The following is a 22,362-nucleotide window of genomic DNA, read 5'->3' on the forward strand; positions in this document are numbered from 1 at the left end:
TGTTGATTTAAGTTTAAATTTACTTGTTAATAAAGAAGTATAAATTACTGTATTATTTAATTATTAATTACTTAATTACTTATAACTTCTTTATTTTAAATATTGTATTTGTTCCCATTTTGTTTTTTACTTTAAATAAGCTATGTGCAGTGTGCATAGGGATTTATTCATAGGTTTTTTTTATAGTCCGGCCCTCCAACAGTCTGAGGGACAGTGAACTGGCCCCCTGTGTAAAAAGTTTGGGGACCCCTGCTCCATGGAGTTATGCAGAAAAGTTTTTCCTTCCCCCCACCGCTCTTTCCTGCAGGTTAGGCCAAAGACTCTGATCCCAGACAGCCTCCCAATTTCTCCATGCCGAGATCAACCTTCCAAGCAACCTCCGACGTTTCAGAAGGCAACAGTGGTCAGCATCAAGAACCCAACCCCCGCCCTCCCCACTGCCAATAATACCGTCAGCCATGTCCAGGCGTCCGTCAACCAATCACAAAGCGTCGCAGAGACGGCAGCCATCTCCTCATGCCTGAATAGCGCTGGGGTAGCCTATGCCATTATCTCAACATCTCCCAATAATGCCATGCCCATCAACACCAGCGGGGCTGTCTCGGTGGTTAATGACAGCATCAAAGTGCAGCCACTTCTCATCAGCGCTGACAGCAAGGTAGGTTTCGTTAGGGGACGGCGGGCATGACAAATGACTGAAGTTCGGACAATATCAGGACGGCCGATCTGGGTTTCTCAGCGACTGCCCTGATGGATAAAAGTGAGAATCTTGTATGCCTCAGTAAATGGGATTCATAATCAAATCTTATCACTTGACCTCACTTGGCAGTCGCGGAGGGATTCATTCATACATCCCAGAACTGGGCGATATAAGAGGTTAAGGGTTAGCTGGCTTGCAAGCTAAGCAAGAGAGCTTTTGCAGAATTGGCATAATCATTATTGGCCTTCAGCTGTGGTATTCAGATGGGGCGAGTGTCCAGAAAAGTCTTTTCATTGCAAACCAGTTAAGTGACCATAATGGTAATCAGATCAAGATGCTATCAAAGCAAAATTGGCCCTTAACGTTAACAGGAAACAGATGTAAACAGCAAAGCTGATGTAACTCTTAAGAATCCAAGGAGAATGTCCACAGCTTTATGTTCAGTGAAGAATGTGAGTCAACAGAAGATACATTTCCCAACAGAAGAGGTACAGTGGTACCTCTACCTACAAATGCTTCTACTTAAGAACTTGAACAGGTGGTTCAAGATTTTTTTGCCTCTTCTCAAGAACCATTTTCCACTTACAAACCCAAGGCTCCGAAACTGTAACCGGAAAAGGCAGGGAGAAGCCTCCGTGGGGCCTCTCTAAGAATCTTTTGGGAGGAAATAGGGTCGGAAAAGGTGGGGAGGAGCTTCTGTGGGGCCTCTCTAGGAATCTCCTGGGAGGAAGCAGGACCGGAAAAGGCGGGGAGAAGCCTTTGTGGGGCCTCTCTAGGAATCTCCTGGGAGGAAACAGGGCCTATACCCTCCCTGTGGTTTCCCCAATCACATGCATTATTTGCTTTTACATTGATTCCTATGGGAAAAATTCCTTCTTACAAACTTTTCTACTTAAGAACCTGGTCACGGAATGAATTAAGTTCGTAAGTAGAGGAACCGGGCAATCTCAGAAATGACAGGCCGGGCGAAATAACGCCTGGCCGAAAATTGCCAATGGCGGGAACCAACTCGGCTCCCCCATCCGCTGGGGGGCGTTCCCCGCAATAGCGCGGGAATGCCCCAGAGCAATCAGTGGCCGCTCGGGCATTCTGGGAAAGCCGAGGGGCGGGGCGTGTGCCCTTTATCAGGGCTTGCTTGCTCCCCCGGCTTCTCTTGCCCCCGAGCTCGCCACAAAACGGACACCCACCCACCCTCCGCTCAATCCAGGATGTTTTTATAGGTCGCCGGGTTTGGGGCCGAGTAGGAATTTTTGCAGTCTTATGGCATTTGCTACGGATTGTTTTTCGCCTACTCCATCCTGGCCGAGGGTAAGGATTTGTGGTTACGGGGTGCATCTGTATGTAAATAGGTTCTGATTCAACAATTGGATGTTTATATTCTTGGTCACTATATGGCAGAAACGGGGCGGAAAGGGTATCAGTAGCAGCTGTGTGTTCTCCTTTGGGCATCTTTTGTAAGATGATTGGCACCCCCATTGCACAACACAAGCTTCCTCCACGGACAGAGAGGTGTGAAGGGGGTGCCCTTGGGGCTCACCTACGTCATTTCCGGTTCCGGGTCATGCAAGGCGAGCCCTCCCACATGCTGGGCGTGGCTTTCGGGTCGGGAGTAGGCGGGGCACGCCTCACCCTGACCAGGCGTGGAGTAACGCCCATTTCAGTTGCCCAAGTATGTTGTGTTCAGGAAACTCCGCCCCATTTAGCGACCCCTGCAGGTCTTTCTGTTAATATTTAATAAAGTGACCCATTTTTACCCAGCTTGGTGTCCGAGTGTTCATTTCCCGTCCAAGGCAATTGTAGGCTAGATTTTAAAGGCCAAAACTTCAGGGAAGTAACTAGCAAGCCACTTTCCTGTTGTTGTAAAAAAGCGGACAAAGCCTACATAGATGAAATTGTCAGCTCAACTCAAAGGATACTTTTTATAGGATGCTGACCTGACATTCAAATCTTATTACAACCTATGAATTTTTACATGTTGTATTGACAGAGTAGGCTTAAAGGCTTTGCAGTTTCCCTAGCCGGAATTAATAACTTTAACTCTGGCTAGGGAATTCTGCGAGTTGAAGGTTTCACATCTGGAAATTGTCAACATTGGGAAAACACTTATTTTCCTTCAGCCATGCACATAACGTTTATGTTCACGTCTCATTTTCACCTGTCTCTTGATTTTCAGGTCATCATCATTCAACCTAAAGTTCAAACTCAGACAGAAAATAAAGTGGAGATAAAGAAACCTGCTGAAGAGTCAACTCAGGGACCTGCTACCAAAAAGAAAAAAGATGAAAATCCAGAGGTAAAAAGACCACTTTATTGTTTTGAAAAATACAATACATGCTTATTGTGCTGCTCTTCCTCCTCCTCCTCCTCCTTTTTCTCCTTAGAAACATAGAAACATAGAAGACTGACGGCAGAAAAAGACCTCATGGTCCATCTAGTCTGCCCTTATACTATTTCCTGTATTTTATCTTACAATGGATCTATGTTTATCCCAGGCATGTTTAAATTCAGTTACTGTGGATTTACCAACCACGTCTGCTGGAAGTTTGTTCCAAGGATCTACTACTCTTTCAGTAAAATAATATTTTTTCATGTTGCTTTTGATCTTTCCCCCAACTAACTTCAGATTGTGTCCCCTTGTTCTTGTGTTCACTTTCCTATTAAAAACACTTCCCTCCTGAACCTTATTTAACCCTTTAACATATTTAAATGTTTTGATCATGTTCCCCCTTTTCTTTCTGTCCTCCAGACTATACAGATTGAGTTCATGAAGTCTTTCCTGATACGTTTTATGCTTAAGACCTTCCACCATTCTTGTAGCCCGTCTTTGGACCCGTTCAATTTTGTCAATATCTTTTTGTAGGTGAGGTCTCCAGAACTGAACGCAGTATTCCAAATGTGGTCTCACCAGCATTCTATATAGCGGAATCATAATCTCCCTCTTCCTGCTTGTTATACCTCTAGCTCTGCAGCCAAGCATCCTACTTGCTTTTCCTACCGCCCGACCACACTGCTCACCCATTTTGAGACTGTCAGAAATCACTACCCCTAAATCCTTTTCTTCTGAAGATTTTGCTAACACAGAACTGCCAATCCTTCTCCTCCTCCTTCTCTTCGTTTCTCCTCCTCCTCTTCCTCTTCCTCCTCTCCCGCTCCCTCTTCTTCTCCTCCGTTTCCTTTTCCTTCTCCTCAGTCATTGTCTGTCCACTGGAGGAGGAAGGCCTCTTCTGCATGTTTCCAACCTATATGTCCTGAGCTTCCTTTTGCCAATTGGGCCCACAATACTTGTTGATGTCAACGATCCATCTTGTTTTAGGTGTCTTTCGTGGATTTATTTATTTATTTATTTATTTATTGGATTTGTATGTTGCCCCTCTCCATAGACTCGGGGCGGCTAACAACAATGATAAAAACAGCATGTAACAATCCAATCCAATACTAAAATAACTAAAAAAAACCTTATTATAAAAACCAAACATACATACAAACATACCATGCGTAAATTGTAAAGGCCTAGGAGGAACGAATATCTCAGTTCCCCCATGCCTGATGGCAGAGGTGGGTTTTAAGGAGCTTACGAAAGGCAAGGAGGGTGGGGCAATTATAATCTCTGGGGGGAGTTGGTTCCAGAGGGCCAGGGCCGCCACAGAGAAGGCTCTTCCCCTGGGTCCCACCAAACGACATTGTTTAGTTGACGGGACCCGAAGAAGGCCCACTCTGTGGGACCTAACTGGTCGCTGGGATTCGTGCAGCAGAAGGTGGTCCCTGATTTTGATCAAGGTCTATGAATGACAGCCTTGATCCCTTGCTGTGTGACCAGCCCATTTCCATTTCAATTATTTTATTCTCCCGTAAAGACTTTAATCATCAAAATATAAAATAGATTGAAATAGATTCCATTGTGTATTTCTCAGATATTTTTGTTTTATTTACGACTTTTGCTGGTGACAGCTTGTTGGAGAATATAACCACAAAGTATAGCTGTAACATGCCTTTTGTCATAGCCATAAAGTCGGGTATTACTTTTTAAAAAATGTTCTCCACTATTTCCCCCACCTTTCTTTTCATCTTCTGAGAAAAACTCTTCTCCTTTCAACCTGCATCTAGTTTTCATTGTGCCTGTGCTATGCTAGTCTTTTAATGAAACGATAAGGGTGTCAATAAATAATTGTGCCAGGAAGAATTCATCGGGAAGCATTCACACCCTAACAACTTAAATAGGCTAAAATTCGCTTGCTTCGGCTCTACACAGAATGGTTATTGTGAAAATGTGGTGCCTGGGATAAAGGACACGGTTCTTTTCCCATTCTTCAGGTAGAATCTGTTAAAAATTGATGTTTGCTTGTATTTTGCACTAAGTTGTATTGGATAATATAAAGGAAGGTTGTTTTAAGAATCAAACTTGTATACAAACAACTTTTCTCACATCTGCTAGAATAATTTTGATCAGAGGTCTGGTGATGGCAGAACTTAATTTCGAATAAATGTGGCTTTTTTATTCTGTGTGTAAAGTTACTGTTTACGTTGCTAATATAGCTGAGCGAAATTTATACAGTATTTGGTTTTAAAATTAGCATGCTGGGTTGAGCTGAAAAAGTGATCTTGAAAGATGTTTTACAGAGCTGCAATTTAACCAGAGCATTATCTCAAATTCATCTAATTGAATAGAATAGAATAGAATTTTTTATTGGCCAAGTGTGATTGGACACACAAGGAATTTGTCTTGGTGCATATGCTCTCAACGTACATAAAATAAAATATACATTTGTCAAGACTCATGTGGTACAACACTTAATGATTGTCATAGGGGTCAAATAAGCAATGAAGAAGCAATATTAATAAAAATCTTAGGATATAAGCAACAAGTTACAGTCATACAGTCAACATGGGAGGAAATGGGTGATAGGAATGATGAGAAAGACTAGTAGAATAGAAGTGCAGATTTAGTAGAAAGTCTGACAGTGTTGAGGGAATTATTTGTTTAGTAGAGTGATGGCGTTCGGGAAAAAACTGTTCTTGTGTCTAGTTGTCTTGGTGTGCAGTGCTCTGTAGCGACATATTGATAGACATATTGTAGTAGTTCATTAATTCACTTTCAAAGGCTATGCACCCGTTAGGTGTCTCAAAGACAAAATTCCTGGAGTGACAATATTTGAGATATAATTTTAAAATTATATCCATAGTTCTTAGAAATATTCATTTTTGATAAGTATGGTTTACATGGGAATTGTAAAATGACACTAATTCTAAAAATTCTAAAAAAATATAGGAAATAATTCCCCCCCCCCTTTCATCATTATGACGGTATGAGATAGGATGGGACAGAAGGGAATGGAATACTTTATTTGGGCATGTGATTTGACATATAAGGAATTTGTGTGAGAGGAAAGCTCTCAGTATACATACAAAGCAACAGAATAATAATAATAATAATAATAATAATAATGATGATGATGATGATGATGATGATGATGATGATGATACCAATAGGATGAGGTATTAAAGAAGATGGGGAAAAGATATTGACAAAATTGAACGGGTCCAAAGAGGGGCTACAAGAATGGTGGAAGGTCTTAAGCATAAAACGTATCAGGAAAGACTTCATGAACTCAATCTGTATAGTCTGGAGGACAGAAGGAAAAGGGGGGACGTGATCGAAACATTTAAATATGTTAAAGGGTTAAATAAGGTTCAGGAGGGAAGTGTTTTTAATAGGAAAGTGAACACAAGAACAAGAGGACACAATCTGAAGTTAGTTGGGGGAAAGATCAAAAACAACGTGAGAAAATATTATTTTACTGAAAGAGTAGTAGATCCTTGGAACAAACTTCCAGCAGACGTGGTTGGTAAATCCACAGTAACTGAATTTAAACATTTATTTTATTTATTATTTAGATTTGTATGCCGCCCCTCTCCGCAGACTCGGAGATAAACATATACCGTGTTTCCCCGATAGTAAGACAGTGTCTTACTTTCTTTTTACCCCCAAAAGCCCCACTAGGTCTTACTTTCGGGGTATGTCTTACATACCCCCCCCCCCGCCATTTCCCGCCTCCACTCACCAAATTGACAGGGTGAAGTCGGGAAGACCCAGGGAAGGTTTCTTCGGCCGCCCAGCAGCTGATCTGCTCGGCAGCGCGGCAGCAGCCCTGGCGGCGGTTCCCTCGGGAGGCATTTATCCATCCTTCGCTCCGCATCCACTTACGCTTCTCCTTCTTCCCTCTCGCCTCGCAGAGTCAGGCGCAGAAGGCTTAGCGGGGACCAGCGCTCGCAGGAAAAACAATCCAGGCTCGCCAACCCGGAAATGCGAGGCGAAGGACGGCACTGGTCCGAAGTTGTAGAAGCGAGCCGAGCGGGCGGCCGGAGCTGTGCCCTCCTTCGCCCGCCTCCTTTCCGGCAGGCAGGGCTGCCCAACTGCGCAGAGCGGCTCCTCCCCTCCAGACGCGTGTCGAGAAACGGGTCAGTTGCGGGGACGAGCGAGCGGACCAGCGCCGTCAAAGCGGAGGGAACCGCCGCCAGGACGCCGCAAACTGCTCCAACGCCTCCCTCGCTTTTAGTACCGTGTTTCCCCGAAAGTAAGACATATGTCTTACTTTCGGGGTATGGCTTATATTAGCCGACCCCCCTGAAACCCCCCATATGTCTTACAATCGGGGGGGTCTTACTATCGGGGAAACACGGTATCCATTGTAAGATAAAATACAGGAAATAGTATAAGGGCAGACTAGATGGACCATGAGGTCTTTTTCTGCCGTCAGTCTTCTATGTTTCTATGTTTAAAGGGTTAAATAAGGTTCAGGGGGGAAGTGTTTTCTTAATAGGAAAGTGAATACAAGAACAAGGGGACACAATCTGAAGTTAGTTGGGGGAAAGATCAAAAGCAACGTGAGAAAATATTATTTCACTGAAAGAGTAGTAGATCCTTGGAACAAACTTCCAGCAGACGTGGTTGGTAAATCCACAGTAACTGAATTTAAACATGCCTGGGATAAACATATATCCATTGTAAGATAAAATACAGGAAATAGTATAAGGGCAGACTAGATGGACCATGAGGTCTTTTTCTGCCGTCAGTCTTCGATGTTTCTATGTTTCTAAGGATAATAATGCTACTACCACCATACAACAGGGGTAGATATACACAGTCAAAAGACAGTACTATGAGAATTAAGTGTTCAACAGACTAATGGCACAAGTGGAAAAAAACCTGTCCCTATGTCTAGTTGTTTTGGCCTGCAGTGCCCTATAACAGTGTCCTGAGGGGAGGAGTTGAAACAGTTTATTTCCAGGATGTGAGGGGTCTGTAGACATTTTCTCAACCCTCCTTCTGACATGCGCAATATACAGGTCTTCTATGGAAGGCAGGGTGGTTGCCATTAGTATAATGTAATGACATATTGGCAGCGTCATCTGCCAATCTATTTGCTTAGTAGGCAAACTTCTAGAGGTTTAATGATGATGTTCTGGTTTGTATAACTACAGATGTCAGAGCACCTGGTCTGTAGTCATTGTAGTCCTTGATGGAGGGTATCTTGGGAATTGTGATGATAGTAGAGCATTTGGAGCAAGAAGTGACATAATACGTCTCTAACAATTTATTCAAAATGTGGGTGAAGATGGGGACTTGTTGTTCATCAGAGTCTTTCAAGCAGGAGGGAGTTACTCTGTCTGGGCCTGATTCTTCTGTGATCTTTCGTCTATGAAATAGACCTCACACATCTTATTCTAAGATCACCAGAGATGGGGGCCCGGAGAGTTGGAGATAGGTGTAAGAGATTTGGCTACTGCTGGTCCATCTGAGGTGGGGAAGATAGCAATGAATGACAACGTTCTGCTCTCAAGTCTACAGTAGAAGACGTTCAAGTCATCTGCCAGTTGCTGTTTCTCTTCTGCATGGGAGGGAGGTTGTAGCCAATGATATTCTTCAGGTTTCTCCACACATTTCCTAATTAAGTAATGAGCCGGGGTGGCACAGCAGGTAGAGTGCTGTACTGCAGGCCACTGAAGCTGACTGTAGATCTGTAGGTCAGCGGTTCAAATCTCATCACCCGCTCAAGGTTGACTCAGCCTTCCATCCTTCCGAGGTGGGTCAAATGAGGACCCGGATTGTGGGGGCAATAGGCTGGCTCTATTAAAAAGTGCTATTGCTAACTTGTTGTAAGCCGCCCTGAGTCTAAGGAGAAGGGCGGCATAAAAATCGAATAAATGAATGAATGAATGAATGAATGAATGAATGAATGTGTATTTTATTATTGCATTTTCCCTTACCTATTTTTTCTTGGAAACAGACCTTGTACTTAATTTTTAATATGATCATAAGACTAATAAATCAATAATCTATATCTGTCTGCCCGTCTATTCATCTATCCATCTATCAAATCAACAGTTTCATTTCATTTCCTTTTTGAAAATAAAAAAGATGTGCAGCGCCCTAAGCATTGCACTGTTTTTAGCTTGTAAATGGCATTAGTTTATTAATAATACCACTGAACTTTGTGGCAATTCATTTATTTTTACCCAGGATTTCTTTAGAGTGGTGTTGAGAGAAAGCTTAGTGTTATCTGGGTTTTGCAGAAGGGAAGATTCAGAAATTGTAATTTATCAGGTTCCCTGGTAGGTTTATAGCAGAAGTCAGATTTTAATGCAGGATCTTCTCTCTTACAAATCATACTCTTTGAGCCAGGAGTGAAATGCTCCTGGTTTGCTCGTGCCTGTCAGTTGTCACCTTCAACCGCAACAACACACGAGCACGAAATTGATTTAAACTAAATGTCAACCGCTCCAAACTTGACTGCAAAAAATACGACTTCAGCAACAGAGTAATCAACGCCTGGAATGCACTACCTGATTCTGTGGTTTCTACTCCTAACCCCAAAACCTTTAACCTTAGACTATCTACAATTGACCTCTCCCCCTTTCTAAGAGGTCTGTTAGGGGCGTGCATAAGCGCATCACTGTGCCTACCGTCCCTGTCCTATTGTCTTCTTTTGTTACTTTTTATCATTACTTATCTAATGTTTTATTTGTACAAATTACCACTCTATAATTGTTTGACTAAATAAACAAACAAACAAACAAACAAACATACATATATGTCACATGCTTTTTTTTCTTTTGCTGAATTTGAAAATTAAGGGAGACTAGGATAGATCTATTTCGGCCTTATTTTGGCCTCATCAGCTAGCCATACCCACTGGGACTTGAACCTGCAACCTTTGCCTTGTAAGGCAGAGAATTATCCTCTAGGCTACAGTATCCAATCCCTTCAGCTCTGCACCAGGGAAGGGTTACATATTTTTGTGTCGAATCACCCTGGTGTATTGAAGGAACATCAGAGCTCCTTATTTGCCTCTTGGCCCAACCCAGAGCCATTTCCAAGTCAGTTAATTTTATTGATAGCCGACAATTCTATCTGTATTGTTCTGAGTTCGGGTTTTGCCCCGTGTAATATTTTGCATGTCTATGCGACATTTCGGTGAAATCATATTCACCATCATCAGGCTAAAGTTGTAAGCTTCGTGCTGCTGTAAATATAGACATGCAAAATATTACACGGGGCAAAACCCGAACTCAGAACAATCTTACATACATATACCCGTGAAAATCTACGAAAAATCCGGTCACAAAGAGAGTGCGAGGCTCCGCCCACTTGCCCAGTTTTTTTGCGTTTTTTACCTTCTGCGCATGCATGCACAAAACATTAAATACCCAGACAATCCGATGCTTAATAATAGAAAATCAATTTTAAAAATATAGCCAGGCTAAATTAATGACACAGGGTTCAGGTTAAAACATTCTCTGGAGTTGTGACATAACTAAGCAATTTCCTTATACAGTGGTACCTCAAGATACGAACCCCTCGTCTTATGAACAACTCGAGATACGAACCCGGGGTTCAGAAAAAAATTGCCTCTTCTTACGAACTTTTTCCATGTTACGAACGCCAAACCCGAACTTCCGGGTTCGGCGTTCGGGAGGCTGCTGGGAAGCCCCCCGGCTGTTTTAAAAGGTGACAGCCGGGCGGCAGGGCTTCCCAGCAGCCTCCGAACGCCGAACCCGGAAATTCGGGTTTGGCGTTCGGCTTCGGGAGGCTGCCCGGCTATTTTAAAAGGTCACAGCCGGGCTGGGGGGCTTCCCAGCAGCCTCCCGAACCCCGAACCCGGAAGTTCAGCAAAAGTTCGGGGTTCGGGAGGCTGCTGGGAAGCCCCCCAGCCCGGCTGTCACCTTTTAAAACAGCCTGGGGGCTTCTCGGCGGCCTCCCGAACGCCGAACCTGGAAGTTCGGGTTTGGCGTTCGGCGTTCGGGAGGTCGCTGAGAAGCCCCCAGGCTGTTTTAAAAGGTGACAGCCGGGTGGCAGCGTTTTTTTGCGGGTTTTTTTTTTTTGTTGCACGGATTAATTGACTTTACATTGTTTCCTATGAGAAACAATGTTTCGTCTTACGAACCTTTCGTCTTACGAACCTCCGCCTGGAACCAATTAGGTTCGTAAGACGAGGTATGACTGTAGTTCCAATCTCTCTTACTTCCATTTTTTCACTCGTATTAAACTGACCTCCCACATTGTATTCTTTATCAAATTTCATCATGCTATGTTTATCTTAAATGTAAGGAGTCTCTGACACTAAAGTGGGGTGCTATAGTCTAATCCCAATGTTAAAAAATAAGAATTGCCAAATCCCAGTTTTACCTGCCTTCTGTTTATGGATGTATTGATTTAGCAGGAGTTTTCCTTTTTGGTTATCACGTGTTGATACCTGGGATATAAAGTTGAGGTCTGCTTCTTGCTTCTCGATTTTTATGAATGTGCTAAAGAAACAGATATATATTATTGTCTTGACATTGATAAATAAGCTTTGGGTTAATTTATTTTGTTCCTTGAATAAGCTTTAGTTGATTAACATGCATTTATGCAATTAGTGTAATTAGACCTAACTGTATAATTAGTATAAATGCATGTTAACGACAACTAGAACATATAATTACAACATGATTTTTATATGTATGTATAAAGAAACCATACCAAATTATTCAAAGAGAAAACCACTGCTGATTTCTTAATGCGTTTCTTAATATTAATATTTTTATTACATCATGAAACAAAAAAAACCTATGCTGGTGTTTTAAAATAAAAGTTAAAAAGTAGATACAATACTGCAGTGGTTGAAATACAACATAATACAATGGCTTCAATTATTAGAAATTTTACCTCCCCTTATTATGAGGATATAATAATAATAATATTATAATAATTTATTAGATTTGCATGCCGCCCCTCTCTGAGGACTCGGGGCGGCTCACAACAATAAAAGCAATACAGTACAATACAAATCCAATATTAAAAACTAAATTAAGACCCATCATTGCTAAAAACAATCAGTACTACACAATCACACCATTCTGAAATGCTACAAGTCAGAGGGGGGGATTAATCCCCCCATGCCTGGCGACATAAATGGGTCTTCAACATCTTGCGGAAGGCAAGGAGGGTGAAGGCAATTCGAATCTCCAGGGGGAGTTGGTTCCAGAGGGCTGGGGCCGCCACAGAGAAGGCTCTTCCCCTGGGGCCCACCAGATGACATTGTTTAGTCGACAGGACCCGGAGAAGGCCAACTCTGTGGGACCTAACCGGCCACTGGGATTCGTGCGGTAGAAGGCGGTCCCTTAGGTATTCTGGTCCGATGCCACGTAGGTCACTTTATAGGGCACTTTATAGGTTTCCAAACACTCTTCAGAAGTAGCCCCATGTAGAGAGCGATCACTGTTTCTCTTTTAAGCAACTAGTTTATGGATGTATGTATGATGGTGAAATTTGTATTTGTAGCTTTCATAGAAATAGAACCTTCTTTGCAGTTTTCATTGTTTTTCTTTGGTGTTGTTTATGCATGTACAGTGTTTTAATAGTGTATGTATATTTACAGTAATTGATTTGATCTTGGACCAAATCCTAACAATCCACAAATAGTTATAATATATTGAATATTGTATAAAATAAATTTTATTTTGTTTCATATAAACTTAGAAAGAATGCAGATGATATAGAATATAAATATTTGTGGTAACTCTGGTGGACGGAAATAAGCCATCAACTACTGCTATGTAATAATTATGGATTATGTTCTTTATTGGGTTAATCAAAAGATATAAAAATAACCTTATTTGCTTTATTTCTCCTCTAGAAAATTGCCTTTATGGTAGCGTTAGGCCTGGTTACGACTGAATACTTGGAAGGTAAGAAGGATTATTGTACTAGAAAAAAATATTCTGTTTTTAAAAGCAATGTATTTCAATATAATAAAAAGATTATTTTATAAAAGGAGGTTGGAAATCTTAATCTGAAGTGTTTTATTGTATTATTGGAGTTAGATCTCAAGGGAAAGAACTTGAAAAATGCAGCCCAGCTTCTGTTAGCAGTTCTTAAACATGAACCCTATTGAGTCATTATAAGACGAGTAAACTGATTATGCAAGTCATTACCACAAATAACCAACATTTTATAATGAAATCAGATTTCTTTATGCATCTTTAGAAGTAGGCTATGCAAACATGTTAAAGGTAATGACTCTGCTATGCATAATTAAAAAGCTTATTAGGATTAAAAATTCAAGATCTCTATCTGGATTTTCTAAATAAGGTTAGAAATGAACTAAATGTATTGAGTTTTAATTTTTTATTTTCATGGCCTTTCCCTTAAAATGTACAGCTCCCTCAAAATAAATCAGAATGCAACCATGGCGTACTGTTGGAGAAATTGGTCCTAGGTTGTTAGCAAAATAACATTGCAAGGTTTGCGTTTTCAAATTAGCATGACCCAAAATATTTGTGGACTTCGAAGCTTTCGTGTTGCTAGGAAATTTGCCGATGACTCTAAAGTGTGCAATAGGGTTGTTATTCCTGGAGGGGTCTGTAATATGGTAAATGATTTAGCTTTACTAGATAAATGGTCAAAGCAATGGAAACTGCAGTTTAATGTTTCCAAATGTAAAATAATGCACTTGGGGAAAAGGAATCCTCAATCTGAGTATTGCATTGGCAGTTCTGTGTTAGCAAAAACTTCAGAAGAAAAGGATTTAGGGGTAGTGATTTCTGACAGTCTCAAAATGGGTGAGCAGTGTGGTCGGGCAGTAGGAAAAGCAAGTAGGATGCTTGGCTGCATAGCTAGAGGTATAACAAGCAGGAAGAGGGAGATTGTGATCCCCTTATATAGAGCACTGGTGAGACCACATTTGGAATACTGTGTTCAGTTCTGGAGACCTCACCTACAAAAAGATATTGACAAAATTGAACGGGTCCAAAGACGGGCTACAAGAATGGTGGAAGGTCTTAAGCATAAAACGTATCAGGAAAGACTTCATGAACTCAATCTGTATAGTCTGGAGGACAGAAGGAAAAGGGGGGACATGATCGAAACATTTAAATATGTTAAAGGGTTAAATAAGGTTCAGGAGGGAAGTATTTTTAATAGGAAAGTGAACACAAGAACAAGGGGACACAATCTGAAGTTAGTTGGGGGAAAGATCAAAAGCAACGTGAGGAAATATTATTTCACTGAAAGAGTAGTAGATCCTTGGAACAAACTTCCAGCAGACGTGGTTGGTAAATCCACAGTAACTGAATTTAAACATGCCTGGGATAAACATAGATCCATTGTAAGATAAAATACAGGAAATAGTATAAGGGCAGACTAGATGGACCATGAGGTCTTTTTCTGCCATCAGAATTCTATGTTTCTATGAAAATAAATTCCACATTGCTGGATCAATCCCCAAAAAAGAACTTCGGAAACCCAAAAGCCAAAACAAGCAGGCTGGCCCAGTCAACCAGAGGTGACTAATAGAAGATAAAGTGTAATCAGAAGTTCAGCTAAGTAGCAAAAAATCATCTGATCAAATAAGTTTCACCTAAATATTTTAGTTTATGTACTGAAAAAAATAATAACCATTTTGAAATTGATTATAGAAATCCAGAGCAAACGTCAGGAAAGAAAAAGAAGAAGTACTGCCAATCCAGCTTACAGTGGACTCTTGGAAACTGAGGTAGCCCAATATTTAAACATTGTCACGTTTGCTTTTATTTCTAGCCTATGCACGTTTAACAATATTATAAGTCAAAGGAAGGTGAGAAAGTCAAGATTGTACCTAGGACCACATTAAATATCCTTGAGTTGTGACCACAGTTGGGGGCAACATATCAATCGCTAAGCAAGGCAGCTGTTAAATGATACAAAATATAAAATTTTTAAATCCTCTTTCGAATTCTTATGATTAATTCCAAAATCTTATTTCAAATTTACCTGGACCCTTAGTCCAGTTATAATGTTATAAACAGAGTTTTAATCATGCTTTCTATGTCAGCTGGTCAGTACTCTTTAAAAGGCCAGATGCTGAAAATGAAATTCAAATACAGTGGTACCTCTGCTTAAGAACTCAATTTGTTCCGTGACCAGGTTGTTAAGTAGAACGTTCTTAAGTAGAAGCAATTTTCCCCATAGGAATCAATGTAAAAACAAATAATGCGTGCAAACCCATTAGGAAATAAATAAAAGCTCGGAATTTGGGTGGGAGGAGGAGGAGGAGGAAGAAGAAGAGGAGGAGGACAGTCGCTGCCGAAGGAAGAAGGTGAGGTGAGGTGAATCAAAAAAATCCAAAACTTTAAGGCTTAAAAAAAAAGAGGGACTCTGAGGCAGCGAGGAGGAGCACGTGCCTCCCATACACCCGGCGGGTGGCTGCCTCCCATACATTGCGCCAGAGAGAGGAACCCAGGTGGGCGAGAGGGGGAGCGCCACCGAAAGGCTCCTCTGGCAGCTCAGAAAAGCCCGAGATGGCCGGGATTAAAGGGGAAATGGTAGGAAACTGTCCGGGCCTTTGTGCTGCTTTCAAATTTCCTGGGAAATTTTTACGGGCTTGGGTTTTAAGTAAAAAATGGTTTTTAAGAAGAGGCAAAAAAATTTGAACACCCGGTTCTCATCTAGAAATGTTCTTAAGTAGAGGCATTCTTAGGTAGAGGTACCACTGCACTTTGGCTGTCTAATGAGAAGGAAGGGCTCAAGGTCGCGATCAGTAATGGGTTCCTGCCTGTACGGGCCAATCTATAGAGTGGTAGTAAAAATGGAGCTGTGCGGATAGCTCCATGTGGCTGGCGGGCGCATGCACCCATGCGAGATTCGGCTTCTGCGCATTGCAAAGGAAGCCAAATCTCACCCGAGGACGCTTGCACATGCGAGATTTTCCCCCGCATGCAGAAGCAAAGAAATCGCCGAAAATTGGCATCCTCACGTGCGCGAGATTTGGCTTCCTGGGCATGAGCATGCGCCTATGCTGGTCACCAGGAGCACACCGTTAGCACCGGAGACATGGAACCCTTGCCTTGTCACGATGGGTCGGACACGACTTCACAACTAACAACGACATGTTTTTTGTTCCGCAATAAAAAGTTTTTAAACCTTTTAAATTAAATGATTTAAAAAACAGTGACAACCTACAAGAGAAAATGGTATACGCTGAGGACACAACATGTTTCACCAGAAAATAATTTAAAATCAAAAATCATTCAAAACTTACCTCCTGAAGGGAATACAAGTACAAATATTATAAAATATGCTAAGTGAATAGTTATTGTTATTAATGTACTTAAATAAGCAATTAGATCTTTTTTTTAAGAATATTTTTGTTTGTTCGTTTGTCATGTTTGTTTGTTCGTTTATTTGTTACGCGTTGATTTAGCCTTGTATTAATATAAAACATATATTGTATGTAAATGTGTATATATATTTGTAATAAAAAAATAATAATTAAAAAAAACAAAAACTTCTTTTCGTGAAGGATTGAAGGCAACTTTCCTTGTCTTTTCACACATCCAAAGATTCCTAATAGCTAAAAAGCAGTTAACAAGCAATTTCCGAAAGTAATTAGTCAAAGAATTATGTGAGCTTAGCTTCCTTTCAAAGGTGCTGTTCTGTCTGGGTTCCCCCAGACGCCAACACCAACTAAAAAGAGTATCCAGACACGCTGGTAAAAAGCAAAGTCCTTTTATATCTTTGAAAACAAACACAGATAACAAAAACTGTTCTTACAAACTGGAATGCTGTGAAGCTTCACAGAAGAGTCACGACGGCCAGACAATACAACAGGCTTCTTGCTGGCGCACACACCACTGTAGATAATAAAACCCACGCCTCCCCCAAGTTTTCAGCCTTCGAGGCCACAAGCCAGAATCAGAGACGCCAAGGATCGAAGCAAGGTCACAGGACTCCCAAAAGATAACTCTCCACAATACAGGAAGGGCGGGCCTGCCTTTTCAACCTTTCTGAGGAGAACCACACCGAAACCCAGCTGTTGCCTATTAGGGATGGAAATACCTGGCTAATTGTCCCCTTCTTTGTGCTGCCCTTCTCTGCCTCATATCTATGATGGCTTGTGCGTTCTCATCCAATGACTCCAGGCTACTCGCTGGGGAGAGCTCCCCCCCGGGGGTCTCCGGCTGTTCCCCCTCCTCCTCGTCCTGACATTCCTCTTCCCCATCTGCCTGGTCCTCCTCCTCCTCCTGTTCCTCGTCCTCCCCCTCTGAGCATGGAGCCGGCAGAGGTCCAGCCGTTCCCTGAGGAGCCTCAGACTGAATCACAACAGGTGCCAACCATATTTTGAGCCAGATCACTATTCCCTTGTCTCCCAGAGCTCTAATCCCGCTGGAGACTGCTGAACATGCTGAAGAAGGTTTTATTTTCCCCTGGTAATTCCTGACTCAAAACGTTGACTCTAGTCAGGATTGTAACTTGGAAGGAACTCTTTTCTTCCCCAGTCCAGCTCTTATTATTATTTTTTATTGGATTTGTATGCCGCCCCTCTCCGCAGACTCGGGGCGGCTAACAACAATGATAAAAAACAACATGTAACAATCCAACCCATGCCAGACCCATCCTCGAATACAGCTCATCTGTCTGGAACCCACACCACATCTCAGACATCAACACTCTCGAAAACGTCCAAAGATATTTCACCAGAAGAGCCCTTCACTCCTCCACTCGAAACAGAACACCCTACGAAAATAGACTAACTATCCTGGGTCTAGAAAGCTTAGAACTGCGGTGCCTAAAACACGATCTAAGTATTGCCCACAAGATCATAGGCTGCAACGTCCTTCCGGTCAACGACTACTTCAGCTTCAACCGCAACAACACAAGAGCACACAACAGATTCAAACTTAATAGTAACCGCTCCAAACTTGACTGTAAAAAATATGACTTTAACAATCGAGTTGTCGAAGCGTGGAACTCATTACCGGACTCAATAGTGTCAACTCCCAACCCCCAACATTTCTCCCTTAGACTCTCCACGATTGACCTCTCCAGGTTCCTAAGAGGCCAGTAAGGGGCGTACATAAGTGCACTGATGTGCCTATCGTCCCCTGTCCAATTGTCTTTCCTCTTCTCATATATCATATATATTCTCTCCTTATCTCTTATATCATATATATTCTCTCCCTCCCATCTACTTCTCTTCTTTTTACTTTCTATCGTTATATATATTACTTAATGTCTATTCTCTTCCATATGTATTGTATATTGGACAAAGATAGATAGATAGATAGATAGATAGATAGATAGATAGATAGATAGATAGATAGATAGATAGATAGATAGATAGATTGATAGATACATAGATAGATAGATAGGTAGATAGATAGATAGGTAGATAGATAAAGAGATAGATAGATAGATAGATAAAGAGATAGATAGATAGATAGATAGATAGATAGATAAAGAGATAGATAGATAGATAGATAGATAGATAGATAAAGAGATAGATAGATAGATAGATAGATAAAGAGATAGATAGATAGATAGATAGATAGATAAAGAGATAGATAGATAGATAGATAGATAGATAAAGAGATAGATAGATAGATAGATAGATAGATAGATAAAGAGATAGATAGATAGATAGATAGATAGATAAAGAGATAGATAGATAAAGAGATAGATAGATAGATAGATAGATAGATAGATAGATAAAGAGATAGATAGATAGATAGATAGATAGATAAAGAGATAGATAGATAGATAAAGAGATAGATAGATAGATAGATAGATAAAGAGATAGATAGATAGATAGATAAAGAGATAGATAGATAGATAAAGAGATAGATAGATAGATAGATAGATAAAGAGATAGATAGATAAAGAGATAGATAGATAGATAAAGAGATAGATAGATAGATAAAGAGATAGATAGATAGATAGATAGATAAAGAGATAGATAGATAGATAAAGAGATAGATAGATAGATAAAAAGATAGATAGATAGATAGATAGATAGATAAAGAGATAGATAGATAGATAGATAGATAGATAGATAAAGAGATAGATAGATAGATAGATAAAGAGATAGATAGATAGATAGATAGATAGATAAAGAGATAGATAGATAGATAGATAGATAGATAGATAGATAGATAGATAGATAAAAAGATAGATAGATAGATAGATAGATAGATAGATAGATAAAGAGATAGATAGATAGATAGATAGATAAAGAGATAGATAGATAGATAGATAGATAGATAGATAGATAGATAGATAGATAGATAGATAGATAGATAGATAGATAGATAGATAGATAGATGCCCATTGGAAAATAAATCTCTGGGTTTCCCAAAGGTCCTTTTTCAAAAATCATCTGCTCTTTGTTTTTCTTTGAAGACATTTCCTTTCTTATTCAACAGGCTTCTTCAGTTCTTTTCGAACTGAATCAACAATATATGTGTGTTTAATAAACAGACGAATAAACAAAAGAATAAAGTTGGCCCTACCTGTTATCTTTTGACTAATTTAAGGCAAAGAATGAAAGAAACTGGACATAGTCTACGGAGAGGGGCGGCATACAAATCTAATTAATAAATATTATAAAATATATATAAATAAATAAATAAAATAAATAAATAGCCCCCAGAAGAGAGATCTACAAAACTATTCATGCTTTTGGCTACCAGAAGTGGCCTTAAATAAAAGTAGAGTTAGCTGTTTATCACTTACCATATTTTTCGGACTATAAGACGCTCCAGAATATAACACAGACCTAGCTTTTGGGGAGGAAAACAAGTGTGTGTGTGGGGGGAGAGAATCTTCCTTTGCCTCCCAGCAGCCATCCGGTATTCATCTGGTGTGCTGCTGTCCGTTTGACGTGGCCCGTTTGCTGCCACCCATTTGGCATGGCCCATTCACCATTGCTTGTTTGGCACTGCCCATTCGCTGCTCTCTGTTCAGCGCGGCCCATTCACTGCTGCCCATTTGTCACTTCTGCCCATTCGCCGCCTGTTAAACACCAGCCATTTGACACTGCCCATTCAGTGAGGCCTATTGACCACCACCTCTGTGGTCCGTTCTAGAACAGCTGATCCACGCCAGTCAACCCCCTGCTCCCTCCACAAACAATATTTGGGGTGTCAGACTGAAGTTATTTTAATTGGGATCTTAGCCCTGCCGCATTTTATACCAGTAATGGCGAACCTTTTTTCCCATGGGTGCCAAAAGTGTGTGTACACGAGCTATCGCGCATGCACAAGTGCCCACTTCCATAATTCAGTGCCTGGGGAGGGTGAAAACAGCCTCCCCCTGGAGGCTAGAAATAGCCAATTTCCCAACTTCTGATGGGCCCGGTAGACCTAGACGCTTCCTTTGAGTCTGGAGAGGGTAAAAATGCCCTCCCCCGTTACCCAGGAGGCCCTCTGTAAGCCAAAAATGCCCTCCCATAGCCTCCATGTGAGCCAAAAATCAATTGACCAGCATGCACATTATTATTATTATATTATTAATATTATTATTATTATTATTATTATTTAGATTTGTATGCCGCCCCTCTTTGTAGACTCGGGGCGGCTCACAACAATAACAAAGACAATGTAATTACAAATCTAATAATTTAAAAAACACTAAAAACCCCATTATTAAAAGCAAGCATACATACAAACATACCATGTATAAACTGTATAGAGCCCATACTCTTTGGAGCTGAGCTAGGGCAATGGCTTGTGTGCCAGCAGAAATGGTTCTGCGTGCTACGCGTGGCACTCGTGTCATAGGTTTGCCATCACTGCTTTATACTATTCTACTATTTTGTATTGTGGGAGAATGGGAGGGGGGATTGTTTGAAGTTGTTGGCATGCGGCCATAGAAAATTCTTCCTAGGAAGCTCTTCTGCACCTGCACAGAAGGAGATGGGTGGACCCTGCCAGCATGGCAAATGGAGATTGGACTATGTGATGGATTTGAGGGTGTGGGGGCAAGGGCTTGAACTTTCAACTGGGTGGTGAAACCCAAGGGACTTCCGATTCGGCTTTCACCCAGATGTACCAACATAGCTCTGTTAATAAATTGGAACTTTGAGGAATACAGTAGTCCCTCGCTATACCACGCTTCACCTACTGCGGCTTCACTTCATCGCGGGTTTCTGAGGAAGTCGATCGGCAGATTTAAACAGCCCGCCGAACTCGATCGGCAGGTTTAAAAAAAAAAAAAAATCTAAAATTGTAAATACTGTATTTAAATACTGTATCTAAAATAAATACTGTGTGGGAAGGGTTTATAAACACTTAAAACAATGAAAACTTACCAAACAATTACAATATAAATACTTAAATAAGTAGTATCAGTCGATAAATTCCCCATCGCAGATTTCACCTATCGCGGCCAGGTCTGGAACGTAACACCAGCGATAGGTGAGGGACTACTGTACTTTGCTTCGGATTCTGATTTAGTTTTGGATGTTACCTGGAATCCTGACACGGAGTATAAGATGCACAGACAATTCCACTCAGGTTTTTTTGGGTGGGGAGGGGAGTGTGTTTTATACTCTAAAAAATACTGTGCAGTGGTACCTCTACATAAGAACGCCTCTACTTACAAACTTTTCTAGCTAAGAACCAGGTGTTCAAGATTTTTTTGCCTCTTCTCAAGAATCATTTTCCAATTACAAACCTGAGCCTCCGAAACTGTAACCAGAAAAGGCAGGGAGAAGCCTCTCTAGGAATCTCCTGGGAGGAAACGGGGCCGGAAAAGGCGAGGAAAAGCCTCTGTGGGGCCTCTCTAGGAATATCCTGGGAGGAAACAGGGCTGGAAAAGGCGGGGAGAAGCTTCTGTGGGGCCTCTCTAGGAATCTCCTGGGAGGAAACAGGGCCTCCACCCTCCCTGTGGTTTCCCCAGTTGCACACCTTATTTGCTTTTACATTGATTCCTATGGGAAAAATTGCTTCTTCTTACAAACTTTTCTACTTAAGAACCTGGTCATGGGACGAATTAAGTTCATAAGTAGATGTACCACTGTATTCAGTTAGTATCTTTGATTTATTTCTTCATGAGCAACACTGATAAAGAAATACTGACATTCAGGCACTTTGTGGCCACTTAACTTACAGTTTGATCTCGTAGGCAATTTTTAATAGCTAATTGCTTAATTTGAAATAGCTTTTTTCCCAGCTCTTGCTCTATAATTGGAAAACGTTACTGGACCAGACTGTTAATATCAGTGATCCAACACCCATTCAGAGAGACCTGCGCAAAACGGCAAATTATTTCAACTGAACCTAAAGCATTAATTAATTACTCACTTGAGCAGATGAAAGAAGTAAAAGTGTCACTACTACTTCTGTTCCTATATCACTTCCAAACAAAACTG

The 22,362-nt window shown here is 41.1% G+C and overlaps 1 protein-coding gene across 1 annotated transcript in view; it reads left to right on the top strand.

Moving 5' to 3' along the window:
* Positions 1–22,362, top strand: part of PHF21B (PHD finger protein 21B) — a gene marked incomplete at its 5' end in the record, with an annotated part of 87,669 nt that overhangs the window by 39,542 nt on the left and 25,765 nt on the right. The window contains 4 exons of the mRNA XM_070754718.1: positions 308–658; positions 2,874–2,993; positions 12,874–12,925; positions 14,654–14,730. Coding sequence (XP_070610819.1) covers positions 308–658; positions 2,874–2,993; positions 12,874–12,925; positions 14,654–14,730 — 600 coding nt within the window. The remainder of the gene's footprint in view (positions 1–307; positions 659–2,873; positions 2,994–12,873; positions 12,926–14,653; positions 14,731–22,362) is intronic.

Source organism: Erythrolamprus reginae, chromosome 6 (genome assembly GCF_031021105.1).
Source record: "Erythrolamprus reginae isolate rEryReg1 chromosome 6, rEryReg1.hap1, whole genome shotgun sequence".
NCBI lineage: Eukaryota > Metazoa > Chordata > Lepidosauria > Squamata > Dipsadidae > Erythrolamprus > Erythrolamprus reginae.